At 26.4% G+C, this 16,942-nt stretch overlaps 1 protein-coding gene across 1 annotated transcript in view; it reads left to right on the plus strand.

Moving 5' to 3' along the window:
* Nucleotides 1-16,942, plus strand: part of mnb (minibrain) — a 122,736-nt gene that overhangs the window by 44,689 nt on the left and 61,105 nt on the right. Inside the window, exon 2 of the mRNA XM_065510388.1 lies at nucleotides 5,208-6,075. Coding sequence (XP_065366460.1) covers nucleotides 6,021-6,075 — 55 coding nt within the window. The 5' untranslated portion in view covers nucleotides 5,208-6,020. The remainder of the gene's footprint in view (nucleotides 1-5,207; nucleotides 6,076-16,942) is intronic.

Genomic DNA, 16,942 nt, shown 5'->3' on the forward strand with positions numbered 1-16,942 from the left:
AACTGAATCCATATCTACATCTCCACAATCGCCTTTAAGTAAATTTGGTTCCCATCCAGCGATTCTTGGGACTAAGGATCCAGCAAGACTAAGGATGTTAATCAGAACATCTAGTGTATCACTGTGTGACTTATTTGCTCAACCCCGAGCAAACTGAATCCATAACCAACTCTCCACTATCCCTTTTAAGAATATTTAGTTCCCATCCAGCGATTCTTGGGACTAATCATCCAGCAAGACTAAGGATGTTAATCAGAACATTTAGAGAATCAACTGAATCCATATCTGCATATCCACAATCGCCTTTAAGTAAATTTGGTTCCCATCCAGCGATCCTTGGGACTAAGGATCCAGCAAGACTAAGGATGTTAATCGAAACATTTAGAGAATCAACTGAATCCATATCTACATCTCCACAATCGCCTTTAAGTATATTTGGTTCCCATCCAGCGATTCTTGGGACTAAATATCCAGGAAGACTAAGGATGTTAATCGAAACAATTAGAGAATCAACTGAATCCATATCTACATCTCCACAATCTCCTTTAAGTATATTTGGTTCCCATCCAGCGATCCTTGGGACTAAGGATCCAGCAAGACTAAGGATGTTAATCGAAACATTTAGAGAATCAACTGAATCCATATCTACATCTCCTTTAAGTATATTTGGTTCCCATCCAGCGATTCTTGCAACTAAGGATCCAGCAAGACAAAGGATGTTAATCTGAACATCTAGAGTATCGTTGTCTGACTTATTTGATCAACCCAGAGAATACTGAATCCATAACCAACTCTCCACTATCCCTTTTAAGAATATTTCGTTACCATCCAGCGATTCTTGAGACTAAGGATCCAGCAAGACTAAGGATGTTAATCGGAACATTTAGACCATCAACTGAATTCATATCAACATCTCCACAATCGCCTTTAAGTAAATTTGGTTCCCATCCAGCGATTCGTGGGACTAAGGATCCAGGAATACTAAGGATGTTAATCGGAACATTTAGAGAATCAACTGAATCCATTTCTACATCTCCACAATCGCCTTTAAGTATATTTGGTTCCCATCCAGCGATCCTTGGGATTAAGGATCCAGCAAGATTAAGGATATTAATCACAACATCTAGAGTATCGCTGTGGGACTATTAGGAACATATTCCTCTAGAATGTGTATACAAAATCCACTCTAATGCAATCAGCTGACTGCATGATAAAATCTCTAGGATTTTGGCAGTATTTTTTTAACTTTAAAAACATCGGAGAGTGATTTCTTTTTTCTAAGAATGCTACAGAGTGCATAGAGTTCCATCATCTCCGGGCTCTGTGGAATATTTAAAGTCTTTCTCTATCTCAACTCTTTCTCTATTTCAATGGTGTGGAGGGAGAAAGGTGAAAGTTTGAATAATTCCCAAGAATAGTTTGGAACGTCAAGATATTGGAAATTGTCCAAAATAAAAGGCCACTGAGCCTTTCATAAATCCTGATTAAAAACTTTGAAAGACTCACTGATTCACATAACACACCTATCCAAAGGGCAGTACATAGAGAGATAAATAAAAGAATTTGAGAAATATTCCAAGATTACTTGAGCAAGTCTAGAGTTTATAGAAGATAGAGGAGAGGAGATTGAAAAGATTTTCAACTTTTCTTCCTCTCTCTCTTCTATAAACTCAAGACTTGCTCAAGTAAACTTGACTTTCGTTCTTAGATATAGAAGAGTCCTTGAGCAATGTAACAACTATCTCCAATCAACATTCTCAGGAGGATCTAAGGATCAACAACATAATATCGAGAGTTTCCACCACAATTCGTGGCTATAGAGAGAAGTCAAACGTAATGGTAAACGAAGAAGGAAGTCAGGTATGATTGTCATCACGATTATGATGTAATTGAACAATAAGCAGTCTGAGTTGTTTCTTATATGGACGGAAGCAGTAACGGTATCGGAACTGTTTTTGAATGTGACCAATGATTTGGATATGCTCAACAATTCTGCCACAGAAAGTTGTCTAGGAATGAAACTCAGTAAATGATAATTGGTGATGTTTACCGCAAGTTCTAAGATATCAATCTTCAATATATTACGGCTACAGAACTCTGCTATCTTAACCTCAATTTACTTGCATCCACTATATGCTTGAGGATGGAGGAGGCAAGTTTCTTAAGCATGCTGCCATCGGTTTTGTAATCCTCTAGGAAACGCAAGACTCCAAAGCTTGCTGCCCTCGTTTTTGAATCAACCCTCCGATTATAGTTATGATAGAGGGTAATGACACCAGAGTATATTCTGATGGTTCTATGATGATCTATAGTGTAGGATATGGGATGAAAGAATGGGGGATAAACTAGTCTCTTCTTCATGCACTCTGAACTCTGTGATCTTCACTCCAATTGACTTTCTCTATCTGCCTTAGGACGCACACGTAAGAGTCTTAAGCTTGCTGCCCTCGTTTTTGACTCAAACCTCTGATTACACTTGATAAAGAGTTATGACACTAAAGTATATTCTAATGGTTAACTGTAGTACAGTATATGTACTATGAAAGAACGGGGAATAAAGTCGTCTCTTCTTCCGTGGAACTTCTGTCACACAAGTCTTAAACAACTTGGTTTATTTTGGCCAACTAAGACATTACGCAAATTGGGGCTTTGTGCCTATAGACTTCTGGTGGACGAACTATACGGAACTGGTTCTGAATTTAATATTTCAGATGTGGTATTGAGAAATCCGAAATTGAATGGTGTAAAATGGAAACATTGTAAGGTTGCCTGAATGCTAGCTTTGAATTGGATCAAAAAGGACATTTCTACGCAAATGGTAGTGATAACGGATCATCATCGATAATATGAAGTGATCGCCTGCAGATCCTGTGGCCAAAGAAGTTGCTCTCAACTTGGCATAGAATCGGTTGCACTATTGAATTCTTGAATAGGACTCTACTGGACAAATGACAGTGTTAATTGGTGATGGAGGGGGCTATTTTGAAAGTCTCTCTCTCGTCGAAAGCTTTTTAAGAGAACCATGGATTTCGACACTGTTTTCCGCCTGATCTTGTGGTCAAAGGAGTTGCTCTCATTTCTGTCATTAGACTCATGGTAGGGAAAATCCCAAACAATTCTCTCACACCTTTGATCTACATGGGTATTCTCCGTGTTGATCGCGACTTGACAAAATGAGGTTGGAACAGACGCTACAAAAAAGGGTCCATTTGAGGTCTTTAGGAAGGTACTCGGACAGGGACGTGTATATCTTTCAGACTTCTACTGGAAATCAGGTCACCACGTAACCATATGTCGGATATACGAGGGAACTTTTGGGGGAACTTTTCTATTAATAGCAGACATTAAGCAATTTTTGGTAACGCTATGATTTAGGTGGGATTCAGAAGAGATGTAGGACGGCAAGATTGATATGACCTGTTCAAATGAACAGTCTGCGGGCTTAACTTCAGAATCTAGTTGCTGTGGTCAATGGCGGGAAATTATATCTTCCATCTCCCTTCTTTTAAAGAACAAACACAATCTGCGAAGCGTTTTGCTTGTCTGCAGATACATCCAGAGTATCTTGCGGGAATCGAACCCACAACTCCAGATTGGGTTCGATTCCTTGATAGACACACTATCGTTTAGTCTATCAGAGCACCACTCTATTATTATCTCTGTATAGCTGTCAGAATTAGGAAGAGAAGGAGGCGATTGTGCACCTTCTAGGGCAATATTGGGCCCTAGCGGATCGTACATTCGAGACGTATTAGTGATTCTTTATGCAAGACCTGGCGGATCTGTTGTAGATGGACATCAGAAGGATAAATATTATTGTTCGTTGAACTGAATGTTTTGGTTTGAGACAGCTTACATTCCGGAGCGAAGAATCCCATCATCGGGGGAACGACTGAAGATTCAGTATTCCTTAAATTAAAATTTCTTTCTCGGTATAACAATGGCATCTAGCTGAACGACCCAAGTTGAGATTTACAGAAAATTTAACAAAATAATTTAAACAAAGCAGCTCAATTAAATAGCACAAGTTGGAAAAAGACCTTATATTTCTTCTAATTTCTTTAAGATCACTGAATGTCTTAAACTTTTTTAAAATTTTTTAGTTTTTTGTAAAAAAAATCGTGGAACAGCATTGTTTAACTAAATAGCACACCTTTGTAAAAGCTTCAAAAAGTAATGAAAACTTAAAATTGCTGTAAAATTGAAGATCACTGAATGTCTTAAAAAATTTTTTAAATTTTTAGTTTTTTGTAAAATAATCGTGGAACAGCATTGTTTAACTAAAAGCTTCAAAAATTAATGAAAACTTAAAATTGTTTAAGAATTAGCTGTAAAATTGAAGATTAATGACAATTTTTGTTAAATTTTTTTACAGCATTGGTCAATTAAGTAGCACAACTTTAAAAAAGTTTGAAAAATTAATGAAATCTTATTTTTTGTTAAATTAAAGTGTTATGAAGAAAAGTTTTAGAATTTTTAAATAAAATTAAATAGACAGCATTGTTTAACTAAGTAGCACACCTTTGAAAAATTTAGTAAAATGCTTTTAGATCAATGTCAATCAATGATCAATTAAAATGATACAATTTTCTTAATGAAATTGCGATTTTTTATTAAAAACTTCGAACAGCAAAGGTCAACTAACAAGCACACCCTTTAAAAACAAAGAAAACTTAAACTTTTTAAAGAAAAATGTTGAATTGCAGGGTAACGAATGTTTTTTTGGAAAAATTTAAAAACAGCAATGGTTAACTAAGTAGCACACCTTTGAAAAATTAAGTAAAATGCTTTTAGATCAATGTTTTATTAAAATTATACAATTTGCTTAATGAAATTGCGATTTTTTTATTAAAAACTCCTAACAGCAAAGGTCAACTAATTAGCACACCCTTTAAAAATAAAGAAAACTTTAATTTTTTAAAGAAAAAATATTAAATTGCTGGGTAGCGAATGTTTTTTTTGTAAAAATTTAAAAACAGCAATGGTTAACTAAGTAGCACAGGTTTCTAAAATCTAATTTATATACAAAAAACTTGATTTATTTACTTCATTTATTCATTTTAATGAGATTAATGAGAAATATACACAAAAATATAAACAGTGCGGAGCAACAAAGTAGCACAGTTTGGAATATTTTAAAATTTAGTTGTGAATAGAGGTCTAACATTTTTACTAATCAATTGCTTTCTTTTTTGTTCTCTTTCCAGATCTCTTAGCCAAAACTTAAAACTAATACGGAACGAATTTATATAAAACAAAAAATTACAAAATGAAACTTTTGTAAAACAATATATAAAAACAACAACAACAACAAAATATTTTTGTTAAAACAACAAAAAATAAAAAAAACATTTATGTCCTTAAATTAAGAAGAAAACAAAAATACAACATAACGAAAGAAATAACAAGAACAAAACGAATACATAAACTTACATGTTGTTCTCAATAAGTATACCAAATTGACAACAAGAAAAGTTTATAAAATGTTTCGTTGTCATTTAAATTTTGTGGCGTTAATTTTGAATGTGAAAAATTTACAAACTTCTAGTACTACAGCTACTACTACTTGTCTTGAAAAAATACCCAACCACAGCAACAATATAATTTTCTAAGAAAAAACATAAAAATAAAATACAACCAAGAAACCACTAAAAAAATTTAAAGCAAAACACCAAATTAAGCAAGAAATAAAGTGTAAAATTAAACCTCCAATTAAAAAGTTTTTTTTTTTTTGAAAAAAAAAACAAGACTTTAAATATAAAAATTCTCCAAGTGTTCATTCTTAAGATCAAATTTAAGTAAAAATACTAAAAATAGCCAAGAAAAAAAAACGAATATAAAAAAAAAATTTATTTCAAACTTTAAACAGATTTCTTACGAAATTTACGTCAAAGCTGGAAACAAAAAATAAAATTCCTTTAGAAATTTATTTAAATCTAAATAAATAAATTTCTAAATTGTGGTTTTAAATCGAGAAACCAATCAACTCCCCCCGTAGCGAAACCAATAAAACTATTTATATGTATAGATTAGAGGATACCAGCGGAGCCGCAATGGATAAGGCTAAACAAAAATGTAAGTACCAAGAATTTATTTAAAAATATTAAATTTAAATATAAAAAATTAAAGCTTAACTAAGTATTATAACTTGTACAAAGTAGCACACCCTTTAAAAATCTATTAAAATGCTTTTAGTTCAATATTTTATAAAGATTATACGATTTTGTTAATGAAAATTCGAATTTTTAAAAAAAAACTCTTAACAGCAAAAGTCAACTAAATAGCACACCCTTTAAAAATCAAGAAAAATGCTTTAAATTCACTATTTTATAATGATTATACGATGTTTATTAAGAAAATTTAAGTTTTATATAAAAAACTTGTAACAGCAAAGGTCAGCTAAATAGCACACCCTTTAAAATCGAGTAAAATGTTTTAAATTTACTATTTTATAAAGATTATTTGATTCTAAAAATGAAAATTTAAGTTTTATATAAAAAACTCGGAACAGCAAAGGTCAGCTAAATAGCACACCCTTTAAAAATGTAGTAAAATGCTTTAAATTCACTATTTTATAAAGATTATACGATGTTCATTAAGAAAATTTAAGTTTTATATAAAAAGCTTGGAACAGCAAAGGTCAACTAAATAGCACACCCTTTAAAAATCGAGTAAAATGCTTTTAATTCAGTATTTTATAATGTTAATACGATATTCTTAATGAAAATTTAAGATTTACATAAAAAACTGGGAACTGCAAAGGTAAACTAAATAGCACACCCTTTAAAAATCTAGTAAAATGCTTTAAATTCGCTATTTTATAAAGATTATACTATATTCTTAATGAAAATTAATTTTTTTTATAAAAAACCACAAACAGCAAAGTCCAACTAAGTAGCACACCCTTTAAAAATCGAGTAAAATGTTTTAAATTTACTATTTTATAATGATTATACCATGTTCATTAAGAAAATTTAAGTTTTATATAAAAAACTGGTAACAGCAAAGGTCAGCTAAAAAGCACACCCTTTAAAAATCGAGTAAAATGTTTTAAATTTACTATTTTATAAAGATTATACGACGTTTATTAAGAAAAATTAAGTTTTATATAAAAAACTGGGAACAGCAAAGGTCAACTAAATAGCACACCCTTTAAAAATCGAGTAAAATGTTTTAAATTCACTATTTAATAAAGATTATTTGATTCTAAAAAAGAAAATTTAAGTTTTGTATAAAAAACAACGAATAGCAAAGGTCAACTAAATAGCACATCCTTTGAAAATCTATCAAAATGTTTTTAGTTCAATATTTTATAAAGATTATACGATGTTCATTAAGAAAATTTAAGTTTTATATAAAAAACTCGTAACAGCAAAGGTCAGCTAAATAGCACACCCTTTAAAATTCGAGTAAAATGTTTTAAATTTACTATTTTATAAAGATTATTTGATTCAAAAAAAAAGAAAATTTAAGTTTTATATAAAAAAAATCCCAGAACAGCCAAACCAAATAGCACCTTTAAAAATTGCTGCTTGAGCAGCTCCCAATGATTTTGCAAGACCTTGTTGAGTTTTACTTCAAACTTTTTTGGCTGCCCTAGACGATCTTTGTCTTCCATAACAAATTCACCACTTCTGATAGGTACAAACCATCTTATGATGGAACACATTCATCAAAAGCTTTGGTGAGCGATTGTAGAAAAAATTATAAACATTTTTTAAGCTTAAGTTGATTATTTTACTAAATTATGGAAAATAGTACTTTTCTACTACTTTTTTAAATATTAAAATTTTTCTCAAATTTCGATGTTTTTAACATTATTAATTTACGAAATTCTAAAATAAGTGAATTTTTAACAAAAATAAAAAAGTACTTTTTGTTTACTACTAAATGAAATATTTTTTTACACTCCTACTTTGAAATGATTAATTTAGTTTGTTTTAATTTACGCTTAATTTAAGCTTATATGTAGATTATTTTACTAAAGTTTGCCCAAATGGAAAAAAGTACTTTTCTACTACTTTTTTAAATATTCAAATCTTTCTCAAATTTCGATGTTTTAAAGATTATTAATTTATAAATTTATAAAATAAGTGAATTTTTAACAAAAATAAAAAAGTACTTTTTTTACTACTAAATGAAATATTTTGATTTTTTACCACTCCTACTTTGAATGAATTTACGCTTATATTAATTTAAGCTTATATGTTGATTATTTTACTAAATTTTGCCCAAATGGAAAAAAGTACTTTTTTACTACTTTTTTAAATATTAAAATTTTTCTCAAATTTCGATGTTTTTAAGAGTATTAATTTATAAAATTCCAAAATAAGTGAATTTTTAAAAAAAATAAAAAAGTACTTTTCTTACTACCAAATGAAATATTTTGATTTTTTACCACTCCTACTTTGAAATGATTAATTTAGTTTGTTTTAATTTGAAGTATTTTGCATTTTTACGGTTTTAGACTTAAATTTTTTTAATGAATTTAAATGGTTTGAACTTATTTACATGGAAAACCACAAATTCAAATAAGTACCTTTCTACTACTTTTTGCAATACTAATAATTTACACAAAATTTTGATGTTTTTATGATTGTAGATCTACAAAATGCTAAAATAAGTGATTTTTTAGCAAAAACAAAAAAGTACTTTTTCTACTACTAATTGAAATATTTTGTATTTTTTACGGTCTTAGAATTAAATAATGATTTTTTACTGAATTTAGTTTGTTTTAGTTTATTAACATTGAAAAAACTAAAAATTTAAATAAGTTTTTGAACATTGCAAAATTTTTAAATAAGTACTTTTCTACTACTATTTTAATAATAATAATTTTCTCAAAATTTTGATGTTTTTATGATTGTAGATCTACAAAATGCTAAAATAAGTGATTTTTTAGCGAAAATAAAAAAGTACTTTTTCTACTACTAATTGAAATATTTTGTATATTTTACGGTCTTTGACTCAAATAAAAATTTTCTTAATGAATTTAGTTTGCTTTAGTTTATTAACATGAAAAATAGCACAAAATTTAAATATATTTTTCAATATTGCAAAAATTAAAATTAGTACTTTTCTACTACTATTTGCTATAATAAAATTTTTCACAAAATGTTGATGTTTTTATGATTGTAGATCTACAAAATTCTAAAATAAGTAATTTTAACCCAAAAATAAAAAAGTACTTTTTCTACTACTAATTTAAATATTTTGTATTTTTTACTGTCTTAGACAGAAATAATGATTTTTTTACTGAATTAAGTTTGTTTTAGTTTATTAACATGTAAAATAGCACAAAATTTTAATGTATTTTTGAATATTGCAAAAATTAAAATAAGTACTTTTCTACTACTATTTCAATAATAATAATTTTCTCATACTTTTGATGTTTTTATGATTGTAAATCTACAAAATTCTAAAATAATTGATTTTAACCCAAAAATAAAAAAGTACTTTTTCTACTACTAATTTAAATATTTTGTATTTTTTTATTGTCTTAGACTCAAATAATGATTTTCTTAATGAATTTAGTTTGCTTTAGTTTATTAACATGCAAAATAGCACAAAAGTTAAATGTATTTTTGATTATTGCAAAAATTAAAATAAGTAGTTTTCTACTACTATTTGCTATAATAAAATTTTTCACAAATTGATTCTGTTTTTTTGATCGTAAATCTACAAAATACTTAAATTAATGATTTTATCCCAAAAATAAAAAAGTACTTTTTCTACTACTAATTGAAATATTTTATATATTTTACGGTCTTAGACAGATATAATGATTTTTTTTATTGAATTTAGTTTGCTTTAGTTTATTAACATGTAAAATAGCACAAAATTTAAATGTATTTTTGAATATTGCAAAAATTAAAATAAGTACTTTTCTACTACTATTTTCTATAATAAAATTTTTCACAAAATGTTGATGTTTTTATGATTGTAGATCTACAAAATGCTAAAATAAGTGATTTTTTAGCAAAAATAAAATAGTACTTTTTCTACTACTAATTTAAATATTTTGTTTTTTTACTGTCTTTGACTCAAATAATGATTTTCTTCATGAATTTAGTTTGCTTTAGTTTATTAACATGTAAAATAGCACAAAATTTAAAAGTATTTTCGAATATTACAAAAATGAAAATAAGTAGTTTTCTACTACTATTTGCTATAATAAAATTTTTCACAAATTGATGATGTTTTTTTGATTGTAAATCTACAAAATTCTAAAATAAGTGATTTTATCCCAAAAATAAAAAAGTACTTTTTCTACTACTAATTGAAATATTTTGTATTTTTTACTGTCTTAGACTCAAATAAAGATTTTCTTAATGAATTTAGTTTGCTTTAGTTTATTAACAAGTAAAATAGCACAAAATTTAAATGTATTTTTGAATATTGCAAAAATTAAAATAAGTAGTTTTCTACTACTATTTACAATAATGATGATTTTCACAAAATTTGAATGTTTTTATGATTGTGAATTTATAAAATGCTAAAATTAGTGATTTTTTCCCAAAAATAAAAAAGTACTTTTTCTACTACTAATTGAAATATTTAATATTTTTCACTTTTTGCTAGAAATTTAGTGTATTTACTTGGAAAATATCAAATAATTTAATATTATTTTGAGTATTAATCAAATTTAAAAATAGTACTTTTCTACTACCTTTTTCAAATGTTTAATTCTTGTTGAGAATTAATAAAAATCGTTACTATTTCTCTCTCTTCCCAAAAAAAATCCTAAGCAATGACTGACCTTGTTAAATTTAACTATTTCGAATCATTTTTCGGTTTTTTTTTTTATTTCTAATGATTGACACTTTACATTACATTTCAAATAAAAAATATCAACACAATACAATTTCAATTGCTGCTACTGGCGTGACGTCAATTTCAAACCAAAAAAAAAAGAGAACCTTTGAATCAGCCACCAACCACAATGAACGAACGTCCACTAGCAGCTCACAAGTGGATTTCTCAATAAAACTATTTTAGTTCAATAACATCATTGATTATTCTATCGATTTGTATTGCTTATTGTTGGGTTTTTCTTAATACATTTAAATGTTTTACTAACTAATTATAATTGGTTTAATTATTAGTTTTTTTATAGATGGCTGATGAAACTTATTTCGAGTGCCTTTTGTCTCAAGCATTACTAATTAGATTTGAATAATTTAAATTATTTTTGGTAGTTTATTAATGATTTATATTAAAAACAAGCACAACTACAAACTATTTTTGAAACACGTAGACCCATTTAGTTTTTGGGCGTGGGATTACAAGCACTTGGTAACATGTGTTTTACTTTCCAAAAAATTAAAAAAAAAAACTGTCTCCCCACATATAAAATTTTTGTTAAATTAATGGTTTTTGTGGCTTATAAAACTTCCATTTGTTGGTTTATTAAAATTTAAATTAGGCCAACTTGTGACCAAAAGATTTCCTTTTAAAAGACATTTTAAGCGACCCCCATAAATTTTTTTTAAAGAAATTTCTAGCTAAGGCTTCCTTCCCTTTGTATGGCACTCTCTCTTACCCTTTTTTTCCCTTGGCTATCAAAGTTTATTTCAATTAGTTTCTCTCATTTCTTCTTTTTATATCTTAAATGTTAAAGATTATTGAACCTTTTGTCAACAACCACAAAAATGAATCTAAACTTATATTCTTTATTGACGTCAATATATTGTTTTTATAACAAATATAGTTTTTGTTGTTTTATTGTTTCATTATCTGTTCAATTTCTAATTGAATTGTTAATTACTTGTGAGACATTTGTTTTCAATTTGGTGTATTTTTTGCTTTTTTTTGGGTTTGAGGTCTGAACATTATTTATTAGTTTTTCATATCTAACGAAATATGACAGAGAGGTAAATGTTCTAAATGATTTGATTTGAAATAACTTTTGACACAAGAAAACTTGGGCAATAGGGAAAAGGATTTAAGGGGAGATGTAAGGAAAGGTGGCAGGTTTTTATTTCTACTCTGTTAGTATGATTTTTTAAACTTTTTAGAAATTTTTTATGAAAATATGTCATGACATTTTTATGTCAGCAAATATGTATATCATGACATAAACTTTAATGTCAGTAAAAATTTGTTAAAACTAAATTTTCTGTAGAAATTGAAGCTAATTATTAAGTTTGTGCAAAATTTGTATCATTTTAAGTACAATAAAATTTGGACATTTTTATGTTATGACATAAACTTAAAGTCAGCATAATGCCAAAGCAATTGAAAAAACTAAAACAAATTCGTTTTTTTTTTTAAATATATCCATTTGAAGTATTATAAGAGTTAGACATTTTTATGTCTGCGAATATGTCATGACATAAACTTTAATGTCAGCATAAAATTTGTTAAAACTATAAATTTTGTGTAGAAATTGAACTAATTATAAAATTTATGCAAAATTTCTATCATTTAAAGTTAATTGAATTTTTATGTTTAAGTTGAAACATTTTTATGTCAGCAAATATGTCATGACATAAAATTTAATTTCTGCAAAAAACATCATAAAATTTGTTAAAACTGTAAATTTTCTATATTTAATGTTGAAAAAAAGTTGAAATATTTTTATGTCAGCAAATATGTCATGACATAAAATTAAATTTCTGCTAAAAACATTATAAAATTTGTTAAAACTGTAAATTTTCTGTTGAAATTGAAGCTAATTATTAAATTTATAAAAAATTTGTATCATTTAAAGTATAATAAAATTTGGACATTTTTATGTCATGACATAAATTTAAATGTCAGCATAAAATTTTTTGAAAATTTAATTTTTTCTTAAGAATTGGAGTTAATTATTAAAATTTCCTATATTTAATGTTGAAAAAAAGTTAAACATATTTATGTCAGCAAATATGTTATGACATAAACTTTAATGTCATCATAAAAACTATAAATTTTCTGTAGAAATTAAAGGGATTTATTAAATTTTTGCAAAATTTTTATCATTTAACCTTCGCTTTACCAAATGTTTTTTATGTTCATGGTTTACCAATACCCACCCGGGTGACACTACACTTCTATAAATATATGCGACGAACGAAATTTTAAAAAATTGAAAAAACCTTATAAAAAGTTTAAAATGTTTATATTAAATTCTATAGAACTCTAAAATTTGTTCAGTGAGTACAAATTTCATTTAAATCGAAACAAAATTAAAAAAAATATTAATCCAATAAAAACGATGTGGTCACCCGGGTGGGTATTGGTAAAGCGAAGGTTAAAGTGTAATAAAAGTATGACATTTTTATGTTATGACATAAACATAAATGTCAATAGACATCATAAAATTTGTTAACACTTTAAATTTTCGGAAGAAATTGAAGCTAATTATTAAATTTTTACAAAAGGTGCATCATTTAAAGTATAATAAAATTTGGAAATTTTTATGTCATGACATAAACTCAAATGTCAACATAAAATTTGTTAAAAATTTTAAATTTCTTAAGAAATTGGAGCTAATTATTAATTTTTTTTAAATTTCCTATATTTAATGTTGAACAAAAGATAAATATTTTTATGTCAGCTAATATGTTATGACATACAATTAAATGTCACCTACAAATTTATTAAACTATATGAATTTTCGTAGCAAATTTTTAAATTTTATATAGATCAAAAATTCTACATATTTATGTCTGCAAAAATGTCATGACATAAAATGAAAAGTCAGCAAAAATTTAATAAAATTGTAAATTTTCCTCAAAAATTGTATTTTATATCAAATTTGTGATTATTTTCTAGATTTAAATATGGATTACATGTTAGACATTTTTATGTCGGCAATATGCCATAACATAAAATAAATGTAACCCTGACATTTCTTGAAAAAGTGAAAGAAATTATTAATTTTTTTAAAAATTTCCTACATTTTATGTAAAATACAAGTTGGACATTTTTATGTCTGCATTTATGTCATGACATGAAAAAAATGTTAGCGTAAATTTTATTGAATGCTAATTATTAAATATTTAAAAATGTTCTATATTTTAATGGGAAATAAATGTCAGACAATTTTATGTTAGCAAATATGTCATGACATGAAACTAAATGATCGCTTATGTTTTCAAAACTTTTAGTTTTTTTTATAAGAAATCGCCTGAAACATGTTTGGTGAAAGAAATTCCTTATTGTGTCAGCTATATGTCAAGACATTTTATTTACTTAATGTCAATCTATATACTGCTCAACATTTCAGATAATTGTGTAAAAACAAATCCTCTGCCAACATAGATTTTTTTTTTTAAATGAATTCATCTGTCCAAACATTTTATCAATCTTTGTTTGCTTTTAATTTATGACATGACATAGGCATGACATATAACACGTTAAAACATTTTTCGTTTACACATTGTCAGTTCTATTTAAATTAAAACCAAAAAAGAAAAACTTTTGAAAATCTTTACTTGATACCGTTTTCTCAGAAACATTTTAAAACTTTTGCCTAAAAATAAACAACAAAGATGACAGAATAAAATGCCAAGAGAGGGGAATGCAAACGTTAAAAAAAATCCAATAAAATGTCAACATACATACAACCACGTTGTATGTCAGTTGACGTTAACGAACGAACAGCAAGTAGCTGCAAAAAAAATCGATTAGTTTAATTCATTTTTTTGTTATTTTATAAAAGTATTGTCTGTATTATTTACACAATAAAATAAAGAAATGGCAAACAAAAAAAACCTTAAGGAAAACTACTGCTGCTGATCACAACAAAGAAGCAAGAGGCTGAACAATCACATGGGGAATAAGTCATGTGTGTGTGTAAAAGTTCTAAGAATAATGGTAAAAGATACAAGTATTATTAGCAGCTGATTTCTGTAAAGTTTTAGCAATAAAGTTAAAATAAACATTGATTTAATTATGTCAGGACATCAAATTTAATTTCATCTAAAAATGTCTAAAGAAAATTAAAATTTCTTTATATAAGCAATATGTCTTAAGTAATATGTCATGACATAAAATTTTCAGCATAAAATTTCTTAAAAAACTTAAAATTTTATAGGAAATTGAAGCAGATTATTAAATTTATAAAGATTTTCTACATTTTTATATAAAATAATTGTTGGACATTTTTATGTCCAATACATAAAAATATATGTCAGCATAAATTTTCATAAAACAACAAATTAATAAAAAAAAACAAAATAAATTATATTTTTTTTGAGAGTTCTTACACTTAATGCAGCAGACATTTTTATGTCAGCAAATATGTCTTGACATAACATTATTCTCAGCATAAAATTTCTTAGAAAACTTATATTTTTATAGGAAATAGAAGATGATTATTAAATTTTGAAAGATTTTCTACATTTTTAGGTAAAATAAAAGTTGGACATTTTTATGTCAGCAAATATGTTAAGACATAAAAATAAATGTCAGCATTGAATTTTATAAAAAATCATAAATTAATCAAAAATCTAAATAAATTGTAAATATCTTTAAGATTTCCTACATTTAATGCATAAGACATTTTTATGTCATGACATAACATTATTATCAGCATAAACTATCTTAGAAAACTTATTTTTTATAGGAAATTGAAGCTGGTTATTAAATTATTAAAGATTTTCTACATTTTTAGGTAAAATAAAAGTTGGACATATTTATGTTAGCAAGTATGTTAAGACATAAAAATAAATGTCAGCATTGAATTTCTTAACAAAAAACAAAACAAATTATATTTTTTTTAAGATTTCTTACATTCAATGAGGCAGATATTTTTATGTCAGCGAATATGTCATGACATAAAATTAAATGTCAGGCCAACATGTTTAAAAAAATTTGTTTCTTTTTAAGAAATTGGTGCAATTATTCATTTTAATAAGATTTTATAAATTTAATGCAAAGGTAACAGTGAAACATTTTTATGTCAGCAAATATGTTAAGACATAAAAATAAATTTCAGCATTGAATTTCTCAAAAACAAAAAACAAATCAATAAAAAAAAACAAGATTAATTAAATTTTTCAAGATTTTTTACAATTAATGCAGAAGACATTTTTATGTCAGCAAATATGTCATGACATAAAATTAAATGTCAACCCAAAATGTTTAAAAAATTTAATTTTTTTTAAGAATTTTGATAAGATTTTCTATATTTAAAGCAAAATAACATTGAGATATTTTTATGTTAGCAAATATGTTAAGACATAAAAATAAATTTCAGCTTATAATTTCTTAAAAAAAAAATAAAATCAAAATAAATTATAAATTTCTTTTAGATTTGTTACATTTAATAGAGAAGACATTTTTATGTCTGCAAATATGTCATGACATAAAATAAAATGTCAACCCAAAATGTTTAAAATTTTTTTAAGAAATTGGAACAATTATTGTTGTTTAGTAAAGCAACATTTACATTAAATTACAACAAGACATTTTTATGTCATGACATAAAATGAATTGTCACCTAATTAATTATTTATTTGTGGATATGCTATGTCCTCAATATGTAAATGTCTTTTTAAATCTTGTTTTTAATGATTTTTTTTTATAATATCAATTACTTTGAATTACTTTTTTTAACTTGTCATTCCATTATCATGACATTTTATTAAATATTCAATTACGTTTCCTCTAAGACTGTGAAACAATGTTTTCTTCTTAAACAATTTGAAATATTTTCATTTCATATTGATTGTTTGTATGCCACTCCGCGCATTCTTAGGGATTTCTGTTTCTGCTGAATTATGCAAAAATGTAATCTTACGATTTTCTACATACATTCTCATCCACACGCTCATATGTTATGCCAAATTGTGTAATAGTTTTATTACTTTTTTTCTTCATTTCTTTGTATTTTTATATCATTTTATATGTTTTTTTTTGTGTTTCTCTTAAGAATTTTTGTGCACTTGACGACAGTTTATATTTTTCGTTTTGAATTGAATGAAAAAAAGCAGCACTGCAAAAAAAAAAGAAG

The sequence above is a fragment of the Calliphora vicina genome, chromosome 4 (genome assembly GCF_958450345.1).
Source record: "Calliphora vicina chromosome 4, idCalVici1.1, whole genome shotgun sequence".
NCBI lineage: Eukaryota > Metazoa > Arthropoda > Insecta > Diptera > Calliphoridae > Calliphora > Calliphora vicina.